This window comes from Talpa europaea (assembly GCF_964194135.1).
Source record: "Talpa europaea genome assembly, chromosome: 4".
NCBI lineage: Eukaryota > Metazoa > Chordata > Mammalia > Eulipotyphla > Talpidae > Talpa > Talpa europaea.
The window spans coordinates 85,122,664-85,132,525 of NC_140070.1; the positions used below are offsets into that span (position 1 = coordinate 85,122,664).

The window sequence follows — 9,862 nt, forward strand, 5'->3', positions numbered from 1 at the left end:
TTTCAAACACCACATTATTCCCATATGATTGTACTTAAATTGTGGTTGTTTTTTTTTTTTTTTCCTGGAGAAAAGGACACCTAAAGAAAGGTCTTCTAATTTTGGAAATGCCAAATTGTATATACTGATCAGGAATGTGTACATAATTGTTGGGTAATTCACGCAGAGAAAAGCTTTTCTGGGAATTCACAAAAGCATTCCAGATAATCCTTGTGTGCAAATCTGTGTGATTTTTGTTCTCACAGACTTGACCTATCTACTACGTTAAGAGCTGGTTTTCATGAGACAGCATAGGATGCGTGATGAAACATTTCTTTTTGTAGCTTAGACACACTCTAATTTAGACTCTCATTTCTCTACATTTTCTGTCACAGCCAAGAAACCAGGAATGACTATGGAAAATCATTCCCTGACAACTGAATTTATCCTCATAGGATTTACAGATCAACCAGTGCTGAAGATCCTTCTTTTTTTGTTTTTCCTTGTCATTTATGTGATCACAATGGTGGGGAATTTTGGTCTGGTGGTATTGATTTTTATGGAGCATCGTCTTCATACACCAATGTACATCTTCCTGGGCAATCTTGCTCTGATGGATTCCTGTTGTTCCTGTGCCATCACACCCAAGATGTTAGAGAACTTCTTCTCTAAGGACAGAATGATATCCCTCTATGAATGCATGGCCCAATTTTATTTTCTCTGTGTTGCTGAAACTGCGGATTGCTTTCTCCTGGCAGCAATGGCCTATGATCGCTATGTGGCCATATGTAGCCCACTGCAGTATCACACCATGATGTCAAAGAAACTCTGCATTCAGATGACTATAGGGACCTTCATAGCTAGTAACCTACACTCCATGATCCATGTAGGGTTTCTATTAAGGTTAACTTTCTGCAGGTCTAATCAAATTGACCACTTTTTTTGTGATATTCTTCCATTATACAGACTTTCCTGTACTGACCCTTATATCAATGAACTAATGATATACATTTTTTCAATGCCAATTCAAATCTTTACCATTGCCACTGTATTGATCTCTTATTTTTGCATCCTCTTGACAATTTTCAGAATGAAATCCAAAGAAGGGAGAGGTAAAGCATTTTCAACTTGTGCATCCCACTTTCTATCTGTCTCAATATTCTACATTTGTTTGCTCATGTACATTCGACCATTTGAAGAAGGGGATAAAGATATACCAGTGGCAATTTTTTATACAATTATAATACCTTTATTAAATCCTTTTATTTATAGCCTGAGGAATAAGGAGGTGATAAATGTCCTGAAAAAAATTATAAGGAATTATAATATTCTAAAACAAGCTTCATCCTCTGTGGAAAACTAATTTGTTAAAATGTTTTCATAGATAAAAGACACAAAAATAGAAAAATACATTTTAATATTAATCTCTAAGTCATTACCTTGTGTTTGTTAAATGATGTGTGAACAGAATTTCAAAATTGTCTCTCAAATTTTAATAGAAATCCCACAATTACCAGAATAAATCAGAAGGAAACTTAGCGTAACTTCCATTACCAACTCTGATGGAATTGTGTCAGACTATCAGTTTGAATATCAATATAACAATATAGCATCAAAGTTAAATGTGCAAAAGATTCTGCCTTGCTTAAACTTGCCTAGTTAATGGACGACATTATAACTGATACTATTCAGGATATTTGAAATATTTAAAATTTCTTAGCAGGAATATCAGATGATAATTTTCATTCAGAAACCTGATCTGGCAGACACATGTAGATTAGTTTTGGAAGAGAAAGATTATAAACAAACTAATTTCATTAATCTATATTTAATGAAGTTTGACCTACTAAGACTCCAGAGTAGGGAAAAATAGAATTGCACACAGTAGATTAAGATCTACATTAACCTGAAATGTGATTTTTTTTATCTTTTTGAAGACTATGGAATACATAACTGCAATATATAGTAAATATTCTATGAGCATTCAAAATATTGTGTGGTGCTGTTCTATTTTTTCATATTTTTGAGTAATATTGAGATATATTAATACTTCAAGTGTTTATTAGTCACTTTTACTTTTACAAAATCTGTTCATTTTCCTTTAAATCTAACTGCTTTTTCCTCCTTTATTACTATCACTGTTAAAAAGTAAAGATTGGGGTTCCCTAGTGGTGCAAAGGGGTTGTCTTAGCACTATGAATCTATAAGCAGCCACTGCAGCACAAGTTCCCATTCCTGGCCAGGGAGTTAATTCACATGGAGAAGCAGACCTCTCCTATCTCGCCTTCTCCCTTTAGAGTAGAAGCAGTTTGTAGTAGGCAAATTGTCTCCAGGTGATTTCCTTGAGGGTTGTGGCCATACTGTGGACTCTATAATGGTCTCTCTTTGGGGCAAAATGAACACTTGCAGGAAAAGTAGCTTTGTCAGCCTTGAAAAACTGGAATATGCTTTTAGCACATATATGCCTCTCCCATTCACTACAATTCATATGCACATTGTTCCATTACTGGGGTAACGAAGCTGGATCACTTTAACTAGTTGAGACATTTTACCTAGTTGGTTGTTTACTATCTCTTCCATGGCAGATTCTGCTGATAGATGTTTATAAGTAATACGATCTACATACTTCATATCCACTTCATATATATAAGCTTTTCCCTCAATTTTTCTGGTTCCTGACATTTTATTCCATCTCTCTCCAAGCTATTGACCAACATCCAAGTCATTCACACTCACCCTGGACTGCTTATCTTTCTACACAACAGAAATGGATCATTATGCCACTGCTCTAAGGGAGGATTCTTTCAAAGTCTCCCAGAATTAAGCAATAATTCAGCAGTTATACATTCTGGCTTGCATCTATATTTCCAACTGACCATCTAAGAACCAACTTGGTCTGTTGAGGCCAGATGTGTGAGTTGAAGGGGGTATGTCAGTGCAATGATGGTGAATGACATAGAAGTGTGGATTACCAGCTTGTGTGGATTCTATTCTTTGGTCCTGTTCATGCCAAATGCTTGGATGTGGCACCTTTGTCTTCTAATGAATTGCTCCTGGATTTTATTAAACTTATACTTATTAGGCTGAGAAATCCCACCCTATCAAGCCTGTTGGTCACTTGATGTCCTAAAGGTGGAACAATTCCGGTAGCAGTGTTCATAGCCCACCAGGAATTAATTTTGCAATAGTTTATAATTCTCTGCTGAAAGAACAAGACCTTGCTCCAAAACCATAAAAGTATATGTCATTTATATTAGCATTTTCCATAAACTTTCCTTTAAGCCCACATCTCTTCCTACTTCAGATATCTCTAATGCCACTAGCATTCTGAATTATAAGGTCCCACTATCAGGGGGATAGCTTACCCCACAGGTTTTTTTTTCTTAAATGTTACTAGTTTGCCAATCATTTATATAACTATACAATTTGGGGAATATAGCATCACACCTCCATATGTGCACATTCTTGACTCACCTTCCACCAAAATTTCAGACAATACCTTATCACCTACCCTCCCCAATTCCCTCCTCTCCTTTCCCTTATGGTAACCAGTATATTTTTCAGAGAATCCAAGAATTATATTTGTGTATTTTGCCAGTTTGTTTTCTTTGGTTATTTATATGTGCAAATGAGTGAAACCATCTGGTAACCATCACTTTTTGATTTATTTCACCTAGCATAATCACCTCGAGATGCATCCAATTTGTTCCAAAAGGTACCATTTCATTTTTTTAATAGCTGAGTAGTATTCCACTGAGTATGTATTTTACAATTTCTTTATTCAGTCATCTGTCAAAGGGTAGCTGACTTGACTCCATGAAGTGGCTACTGTTAATAAAGCTGCTATGACTATAGGAGTATCTAAATCATTTCATGTTATGTTTTCATACTCTTTGTTTCCCACTGGATCTATTAAGAGCTCTTTTCTGTTCTTGGGCCTATTAAAATTTATATTTTTCTCCTACTTGGACATGGCGTATCTGTGTGAAGGATCTTTAAACTATGTCTGATGTTAAGAAATGTTGAGAAATAATTCAAACAAGTCCTTAAATTGCTGTATCATAGTACTTACCTTGGACTTAAATAATAAGCCATATATCATCACATTTTTTTCTGAATACAAGGTAATTATTATTTAATGAATAATAGCATCAGTGGAAATGAACAATTTCATGGCACTAATACATAAAATAAAAAAAAAGAATACCATTACTTTCATTGAGTCATTCTTTTAAAATTTCTATTTTCATGATTTTAAATATATTTAATATATTAGTGGTACTGATAATGGTACATCTATATAATGTATAGGTAAAAATGTAACAAAGTTAATTATTACTAAGAATTACAAAGTAAGATCCATCAAATGGGCCGAGTTTCAAGTCACAAATCTAAAAAAATTAAAAAAAATCAGTCTGCCCTCTAGGAAACACCTGTGAAGGAAATCTAACAAATACTAACCCCAATTCTCTGAGTAAGATTTTAGTAGCTAGGAAAAAAAGTAGAAAACGTGAGTGTTAATCACAGAAACCAATATGAACACTTTCAATTGCACCGAACATTATAACTTAGTTAAGAAGACAACTAGATGGATTTTGGAGTTGGTATTTACAGTTGGTTGTGACATTATGAAAGAGAGAGCTCTGTGAGTTGTCAGGGAACAAAAAAAGGGAAAAGAAAAAAATCTGATTATTTCCAACCTAACTTCCTGTTCACCTTATATTACTCGTAAGCATCTCCTTATATGGTATACAAGTAAGTAACACTAACCCTATACTACTCTCCATTTTTTCATTAGATCTTATTCTTTGAAGGTTCCAGGCTTTTATCATGTGGTTCCTTCAGGCTATTTTTTTTCATCACACTCTTTAATTATTGCAATCTTACTTATCCTGCAAGATTCATGAGAAATAGCACTAGCACTGGGAAAGCTTTCTTTTTCTGGCATATCACCACTCATTTTCTTCACTGTATTTTTGTATAACATGTTTAAATTTTTTTATTTCATAGCATAAATTGCATATAGTTAGCAAAACTAGTTAGCTCATAGATTATGAGCTTACCAGTAAGTATTTCTAAAATCTGAAGTTTCTTAACCTCACTATAGTCATATTCTGTACCTACTCAGCGTCTTTTCCAATACCCTGTAGAGTGTTAGTACTTGATAATGCTAAAACAGACTGAAATTTTGGCAATCAATATAGCATGCATTGAGGCCTCAGTTTATTGTCAGGAATCCAAAAGTTGTGTGACATGGTTGGTAAATTAGTCAAGACTTTTATCATTAAAACACATTAAGTATTACACTTGATAAAAGGGCAAATATAGTAGAGAATTAGATAAGTAACATACAGATCAAAAAGAGGAAAAAGTCACTTCTATTTGAAGGTCCCAGAAAAGTTCCCATGAAGATCAGATTTAAGGCTCAAGGATTAATAGGACTGGGGATGGGAAAAGAAAGAGATGTTAGTGTTTCAGTAAAGAAAACATAAGCAAATTAATAGAATCAACTACACAGAGGAACAGTGCAGGGATACACATGACCAAATGCCCTGCAGTGAGAAGAAGGACACAGGGTGATAAGGAGATACTGACAGACTGTGGATCATCTGGAACACGAAAAGAGTTTAATTAAAAAAATAAATAAAAAGGTTTGAAAACTGCTAAGGGAACATTTCCAATTCTTTTTTTTTTAAAGATTTATTTTTATTTATGCATTTAAGAGCTGGGGTACAGGCCAAAGGTGCAGAGGGTGAGAGAATTCACCAGAGACAGAGTGGGGAACAGAACAGGCAGATTGACCAAAATACACTGCTGAGGGGAGCAGCAGGCAAGTCAGGAGAGGCCTGCTGCTCCATGTGGGCTGTTCCCTGGCCGGGGATGGAACTCATGCATCATGTGGAACTCATGTGGTGGAGGCAGACAGCCTCGTAGGTTGTGTCTTAACCCCTTGCGCCCCCAGGGAGTGCCCCATTTCCAATTCTTGTGTAAGGCATATCTTTTATTCATTCATTCTGCAAATATTTGCTGAGTACAACAAAGTACCACCCATTTTTCAAGATGTTGGAAACTCAGGAATGACTATAACTGAAGTACCTTCCTTCTTAAACTTAAAGGTTGAATATGGTGGGGGATTGGGGTTAACTAATTCTAGACATATGAATAAAAATATGCAAATAAGTATATAGTGTTATTAATTAGTGGAATGAGGGTAAAAAACAACATAAACAATATAAAGACAGTTGTGGTAAACAATAAAAAGAACAGTCTCAGTAATGCATACATATTGGACTAATAATAGCAAAGTTCCCAATAAGAGTTTATAGGACCTGCAAACAAATTCAACTCAGAATGAAACTGATGATGTCATCATGTGGATTGACCCTGCCACACTTTTAGTCTCCTTTCCAAATGCTAGTCATTTTTCATAAACTATACTAATTTCATAAACCCTGTTAATTTCCTCCAGTAAGAGGTCAAACAAAACTGACTATTATGTTCATTTCACATTTTATACAAAATAATGAGCAGAGTTTAAAAATGACATAAATTATATAAGAATCAGGAAGATAATCAAATGATCTTAGTGAAGGTCATTGGCACTAACCTCATTTTCTCAGAGTATCTTTAATTAATGTCATGTGGTTTATATATTTTAGGTTCTGAATCTCCCAACTGAAATACAATGATGATATTGCAGGGAAATCCCTTTTGGATGTGATGGAAAATTTTAACTTTGTGTCGTAAGGAACATAATTACTGACACTGACTTATTAGTAGTCTCTCAGATTTTCATTCTTTTAATCCCAGACGTTTTAGAGACCAAAGGTTTATATTCTGAAATTATGAGACCTAACACCATATTGCAAATATCGCACAACTCTTTTAAGTGAAATCTAGGGAAGGGAAGTATCCTAATTCATACTTACTTTTAATACTGGCATCCATAAATATTTATCTGAATAATAATTATTTTTTATTGATCTTAGATATCAACATTTTGGTTATCTTCCCAGGTCATCTCAAAATTAAAGTCTATTGGAAAATAGAACAACATACTACAATTAATGCTAACATCTGACTATAAGGTAGGATTTCAAAATATAGAATTCTGGGGGCACAAATTAGTAAAATTTTCAGCCAATGCCTTTATTTTGATGTTTTGAATATAGAAAACTAAACCAGTTTGATCATCAAATGTATATGATTAGACACAAGTCAAATGTCCTAATGGATCATTAAATGATGATGAAAGACAGTCATTTAAAGGAAAACAAAATTTGTTCTCAAAAACCATATAAGATTTAAAGAATTTTCTGTGTTCTATATGTTAGAAAACTAAACTATGAAGGCAAGCTTACTTTATTTATTGACTTTAATCAAATGTGATAAACTTCAGAAAATTTTACATAATTTTCTTAGGAAATAGGAAAATATTACATGAGTAACAGATAAAAGATACCTACTTTTTTGATAAAATGTATTTTTATTGAAAATTATTTGATATATAATATTGTACAAGTTTATGTATGCAACATACTGACTGTATGCACTAACATATTACAGTATGATTACTACTTTGGTGTTAGCACTCCATGATAACACATAATTATCATCTCTTTTGTTTTGTGTGTGAATAATTAAGATCTAGTTTCTCAGCAAGTTTGATTATTACAATATTGTTTATATTAATTATAGTATGCATTACATCTCCAGGATTTATCTATCTAATAGCTGCAAGCTGAACCTTTAAATAATAGCTCTTGTTCTCTCCACCCTAGTAAACCCAGGCCCCAGTAACCACCATTTTACTGTTTTTAAAGTATGGACTTTAGAGTCCCCATACATGTGATATCATAAAGCATTTGTCTTTCTCCGTTTGAGTTATCTCAGCATAATTTCCTAAAGGTCCATTCATGTCACAAAAGACAGGATTTCCTTCTTTCTCATGGCTGAACAATTTCCCATTTTATACACACACATGTACGTATGTGTGCATACATTATATATATACACACACACACACACACATACATACACACATATCACATCACCTAATAGCACATCATCTTTTACCCATCTGCCCACTGACATTCACTTAGGTTGTTTCCCTAACTTGGCTATTGTGATTAGTGCTGCAGTAAATATGGTAGTGCATATATCTCTTTAATATCTTTCTCAGAAGTAGAATTGAGGATCAAAAAGTCCCACCTAAAACGTGCAGGGCTCCCCTGTATGCATATTCTCTCCATAATTATCTCTTCTCAATGATAGTCATTCCAAAAGGTGTGAGGTGAAATCTCTCTGTGATTTTGATTTTATTTCCCTGATGATTAGTGATACTGGCATGTTCTCATGAATTTGCCATTTGGATGTCTACTTTGGAAAAATGTCTATTCACTTCCTCTGCCACTTTTTAATGGGATTGTTTGTACTTTCATCATTGAGTTTTATGAGTTCCTTATGTTTGTAATAATTTTTTAAAAGATGAGTTTTAAATAATTTCCTTTATAGACTCTTCTTCAGATTTAGTAGTCTTTATTTATATAAGATCTAAAGCAAAAATGGACACAAATTGTTTGGATTGTGTATCTATAGATTTTGTATCTCTGTCCCAGAAATAAGAGAGTAACCCTAAAGAAGCAGCTCCTCTCCCTGTTGTAAAAAGACCAATTTGAAGGGAAATTATATGCTCTAACTTAGAATCTCTTATCTTTACAATTCCTATCTCAACAGATGACTAAAGATAACTACTCCTTGACAACTGAATTTATCCTCATAGGATTTACAGATCACCCAGAGCTGAAGACCCTTCTGTTTTTGCTGTTCTTTGTCATCTATGTGATCACCATGGTGGGGAATCTTGGTCTGGTGGTATTGATTTTTATGGAGCATCGTCTTCATACACCAATGTACTTCTTCCTGGGCAATCTTGCTCTGATGGATTCCTGTTGTTCCTGTGCCATCACACCCAAGATGTTAGAGAACTTCTTCTCTAAGGATAGGCTGATATCCCTCTATGAATGCATGGCCCAATTTTATTTTCTCTGTGTTGCTGAAACTGCGGACTGCTTTCTCCTGGCAGCAATGGCCTATGATCGCTATGTGGCTATATGCAACCCACTGCAGTACCACACCATGATGTCAAAGAAACTCTGCATTCAGATGACCATAGGAGCCTACATAGCAGGAAACATACATTCTATTATTCATGTAGCATTTCTGTTTAGGTTGACATTCTGTCGATCTAATCAAATCAATCATTTTTTTTGTGATGTTCTTCCACTGTATAGACTTTCCTGTGCTGATCCTTATATCAATGAATTGATGATTTTTATCTTTTCAGGGTCAGTTCAAGTGTTCTCTATTACCATTGTCATACTCTCTTATCTAAGCATTCTTTTTACAATTTTCAAAATGAAATCCAAAAAGGGAAGAGGGAAAGCCTTATCTACTTGTGCATCTCACTTTCTCTCTGTCTCAATGTTCTATGGTTCCCTTCTGTCCATGTACATTCGACCAAGTTCAGTTGAAAAGGGGGAAAATGATATACCCATTGCTATTTTTTATACTCTAGTGATTCCTTTATTAAATCCTTTTATTTATAGTCTAAGAAATAAGGAAGTAATAAATGTTATAAAAAATGTTATGAAGAAAATTTAATATTCTGAAACAAATATTCCCAACAGAAAAATTAAATTTAATTTGACAGAACTTTTTCAAATCAAGAATACTGAGAAAATAGAAAATGATCACTTTATAGATAAAATGTTAAAACCTTAAAATATAATGGTGTGTGAGTAAAAATATAAGTCCAGAAGGCAGGGATTTCACTAAAATAAAAAATAAAATCCATTAGGAGTGAAATAAATACTCTTGAGGT

At 34.0% G+C, this 9,862-nt stretch overlaps 2 protein-coding genes across 2 annotated transcripts; both read left to right on the plus strand.

Moving 5' to 3' along the window:
- Nucleotides 1-388: 388 nt before the first annotated feature.
- LOC311169227 (olfactory receptor 5K16-like) lies at nt 389-1,342 on the plus strand (the record flags this gene model as incomplete). The annotated part of the gene is made up of 1 exon (XM_084231014.1): nt 389-1,342. One exon carries the CDS (start codon nt 389-391, stop codon nt 1,340-1,342), a length of 954 nt encoding a protein of 317 aa, XP_084087140.1.
- Nucleotides 1,343-8,715: 7,373 nt separating this feature from the next.
- Nucleotides 8,716-9,642, plus strand: LOC311169229 (olfactory receptor 5K3-like; the record flags this gene model as incomplete). Its single annotated transcript, XM_084231016.1, has 1 exon — nt 8,716-9,642. The coding sequence occupies one exon, from the start codon at nt 8,716-8,718 to the stop codon at nt 9,640-9,642; it is 927 nt and encodes a 308-aa protein (XP_084087142.1).
- Between the last annotated feature and the right edge of the window lie 220 nt (nt 9,643-9,862).